Source organism: Cibotium barometz, chromosome 57 (genome assembly GCF_041138505.1).
Source record: "Cibotium barometz isolate CiBa-2024 chromosome 57, ASM4113850v1, whole genome shotgun sequence".
In the NCBI taxonomy this organism is placed as follows: domain Eukaryota; kingdom Viridiplantae; phylum Streptophyta; class Polypodiopsida; order Cyatheales; family Cibotiaceae; genus Cibotium; species Cibotium barometz.
The window spans coordinates 15,250,203-15,254,267 of record NC_141102.1 but is presented as its reverse complement, the minus strand read 5'-3'; the positions used below and the strand labels follow the sequence as shown (position 1 = coordinate 15,254,267).

Below are 4,065 nucleotides of genomic sequence, written 5' to 3'. Positions count from 1 at the left end.
GAGTAGGAGTATTAAATATGCATATTTAAGCAATTTAACCATACATAAAAGGATATTTGAATGTACAAAGAACATGTATATAAGCATTGCTCTTTATCACCCTTTGCACAAGGAAGTGACATGGGGGTCTTTTTTGAAGTGCTGCCTCAGGGTTAAGAGATTTATATATGATATTCTAGTTTTCCTTCGATGTTATCAAGAAACTCTAAGATATTTATATATGATATTCTAGTTTTCCTTCGATGTTATCAAGAAACTCTTCACAGCCTTACAAAGGTGTAGATAATCTCAAATCTTAAAAGTGTTAATGTTTGGCCCCTCATCAAAATAGATTTCCAACATTAAATCAAATGGTGCCCCACTACCCTAGGGGGTTAAGCTTAAATTTAGAGTGCTACCTCACTACCCTAAGGGCTAAGCTTAAATTTATCATCATCAACCTATGGCTTGAGATGTGTGGGTGCAGAAGATTCAATCTTTATTAGTTGATATGCCTAGGTTAGAGGAGATCATGCACTAATAACTACGAATATGTGAAGGTGGGCACGTGTGATGTTCATACACATATCGATAGGCATGCATGAAATAAAATGGATAGGGGCCCTGTCCATGCCATATTCTTCCTTGCTTGTCAGTCATCTAGTGATGTGAGCTTTTTTTGAGTGGTTAAGGGATACGTTCTAAGGCCCCTGAGAAGTAGGGGCATTAAAATATATGGGTTAGGGTTGGGTTATGAAGATGGCCCTACTTTGGATAGTGGTGGGGATTGTGTGCAAATATGATTATTGCTATCTAGGTAGTGGGGGGGTGTTTTGATGAACATTAACGTGTAATGTGTGAATTGTGTGAACTTTTGGTGTGAAGGGACGGGGCAAGCACGCGTTGCGGTGTAAAAAGCAAGCTTACTTTAAGTCTACGTGGGGTGGTGAGGGTTACTATCGTGGTTAGCTCACTAAGATAAAAAGCCTTACTGTTTAGCACGAGGCCTAGGCCCCTAGCTAGCTACTCTACTAGGACCATTAAAGCTTTAATCTAATCTTTTGCTAAACTTACCCTTTATATATAGATTTGCCTTCAACGAGTCAATTAGTATAACCAGGTTTAGCTCAGATTTATTCAATTTTAATCCTTGCATGCCCGCAAAACACGGAGACACGTTCTTATTCTTGCTATCATCCCCTTATGTATATGATCTCCCCATGATCCTGAAGCTTCTAGAAGTTTCCTCCTTGCATTTCATCCACCTCCCTTGTCAGGTAATCTCTGCATTAATCCTACCTTAACCAGCTCATTAATGTTTTTTTCACCACAATTAAAGCTATCTTCTGAGTTGATTTTCATGGCAGGATCACTGTCTTCAAACTGGAGAAACTCACATCCACAAGACAGGAGCTCTTGCCCTCAGGAAAAGCTCTACAATATCATGACTCTAGGTTTCAGATTAGCCCAATTGCAGTAGCTTATAATCATGCAAGCCAAAAGAGCATTAAAGAGTGGATCAGATGATAATTACCTTGCTTGTGCGGATGATAACCCTAGGATTAGAGCTCATAATTATGCTTGGGCAGACAGTGTGTTGTATGATCATGATGGCAGTTACTATCATGCCAAGGACATTGATCAAATTAGAGTTCATAATGCTTATGTAGATTATGAGCATAAGAGAGCGCATCATGATGATGATGATGATGCTGATGATGGTGATGAGGAAGATCATTATGAAAAGGAGGGTGGTGATTCTATGGTTGATCAGAACATTAGATTATTGACAAAGGAGAAGTATAGCACACTAAAGGGGGCTAGGACTATAAGGCAATGGGGAGGCAAGGATAGGCATAGCAAGGTGATAACATCAAGGGGGGCAAGGGACAGGAGGGTGAGGCTGTCTGTTTCCACTGCCATCCGATTCTACGATGTGCAAGACCGCCTCGGCTTCGATCAACCCAGCAAGGCTGTGGAGTGGCTCATGGACAAGGCCCAATGGGCTATCCAAAGCCTCAACACACTCACCAACAAGCCTCCCCACAATCATAATAATGCATGTTTCGGTCCAAAATTTGAGGCTAATTCTAGTGCTAATATTGCAGTTGTTTCAGATCAGGCTGTTAATGTTGAAGCACATTATCCAATTGTTGAAAATAGTGTTAATCGAATTGTTGAGGCTAATGGTGATGCACTACATTATCCCTATGTCAATCCTGTTGCTCACGAGGAGGCTAATGCTGGCCGCTCTCCTTGTGTTAATGAGATCAGTAAGGCTACTGCTGCACATTTTGTTGAAAGTAATGTTAATCTATTTGTTGAGGCTCCTGGTGATGCACTACATTATCCTTATGTCAACCCAATTGACCATGAGGCAGCTAATGCTGGCCATTATCCCTGTGTTAATGAGATCAGTAAGGCTCCTGCTGCACATTTTCATCCAATTGGTGAGGCTAATGCTGCACATAACCCTAGTTTTGGTGCCTTTCATGAGGCTGATTATGGTGCACCTTATCCTTGCTTGGGCATGAGTACAGTCGCCTCCAATCAATATCCTCATCAACATCCAATGCTCCGTAAGAGTTCTAAGAAATGCATGCCTGATGCAATGATGCTGCCCACATTAACAGAATCAATGGAGATGGATTGGGCAAACCTTTTATCAGAAGAAGCAAGCAATGTTAAGAAGAATATTAGGGCTGAGATGAGCAATATAGCTGGTGAGCCTAGCATTATAGAGGCAAGGGTCTTAGAGTCCTCTGCATGCATGGCAAGCTCCTACATGCATGCGAATGTGCAGGAGAGCAAGAGGATGGGGATGGGCATGTCAGAAGGAGAGGTTCAAGGGCTGCAGAGATATAGTCTGCCTTCAATAAGCTCAGAAGCAGCTCACCAACCTGATATGCAGTCGCCCATGATGATGATCAATCAAGCTGCTCACCAGCCTGGTATGCAGTCGCCCATGATGATGATCAATCACGCTGCTCAGCAGCCTGATATGCAGTCGCCCATGATGATGATCAATCAAGCTGCTCAGCAGCCTGATATGCAGTCGCCCATTATGATGATCAATCAAGCTGATCAGCAGCCGGATATGCAGTCGCCCATTATGATGATCAATCAAGGTTACTTGTGCAGCACGCCACAGTTCATGCAAGGCTATGGGAGCGACACGGATTCTCCACCACACACTGATCATAACTACAGTGTTGCTACAGCAGAGAGCAGCATGCACAGTAGGAATTATGCGCAGGTGCTTCAAGACGAAAGCAGCTCCAACCAGGGCGCACACGACAGGATGGTCTATTTCGAGCGGGCAAAGGAGATGCTCGTGCATATCGACACATTGCAGAAAGTTCCTTTGACTTTAACGGAAGGCCATCAGCTTTACATCAACTCAAACAATACCACAAGATCGCCTCTTTCCTCTTTCTCTTTCCACAACGAAAGCTTCCACAGCAGCTTGTATTGTCCTTCAATACAAGACCGTCCTCACCAACAAAAGCCCTCGTAACCAAACAGCTACCCCTTATCTTATCTTGTATTAATTATGTATTCTTGCGTTTTTTCTGATATGCTAAGGTGCTATTGTATTTTCCAAAATGAGTCATGGCATAAGGTATGGTGTTTTTAATGGCATGTGAAGAATAGCTTTTTTTAAAGATATATATATATATATATATATATATATATATATATATATATAGATAGATAGATAGATAGAGAGAGAGAGAGAGAGAGAGAGAGAGAGAGAGAGAGAGAGAGAGAGAGAGGGATGGGGGGAGCTATTAATATAGTTATTATACTTGATGTGAACTGGGTTTTTCTTTAGAGAGATATACTTGATGTGAACTAGGTTTTTCTTTAGAGAGATAAACATTATATTACAAAAGATGCCAAGCTGGTTTGAACCTTGGATCTCATTGGCCCAAAGCTATTGTTTTTAGTGGCTGCTAACAACTCTTTCTTTGATTTTCTTGGGCCAAAGCTGTTTTTTTTTCTATTCTCAATGACCACTAACAACTCTTTCCTTAGTTTCTTCCTATTCTTCCAACTATCTCTTGATCATGGAGGGAGGGATAA

The 4,065-nt window shown here is 41.6% G+C and overlaps 1 protein-coding gene across 1 annotated transcript; it reads left to right on the top strand.

Annotated features, from left to right (window-relative positions):
• Window positions 1-1,090: 1,090 nt before the first annotated feature.
• Window positions 1,091-3,569, top strand: LOC147606475 (uncharacterized). The gene is made up of 2 exons (XM_086791953.1): window positions 1,091-1,256; window positions 1,347-3,569. Exon 2 carries the CDS (start codon window positions 1,469-1,471, stop codon window positions 3,494-3,496), a length of 2,028 nt encoding a protein of 675 aa, XP_086648079.1. The 5' UTR covers window positions 1,091-1,256; window positions 1,347-1,468; the 3' UTR covers window positions 3,497-3,569.
• The last annotated feature ends 496 nt before the right edge of the window (window positions 3,570-4,065 follow it).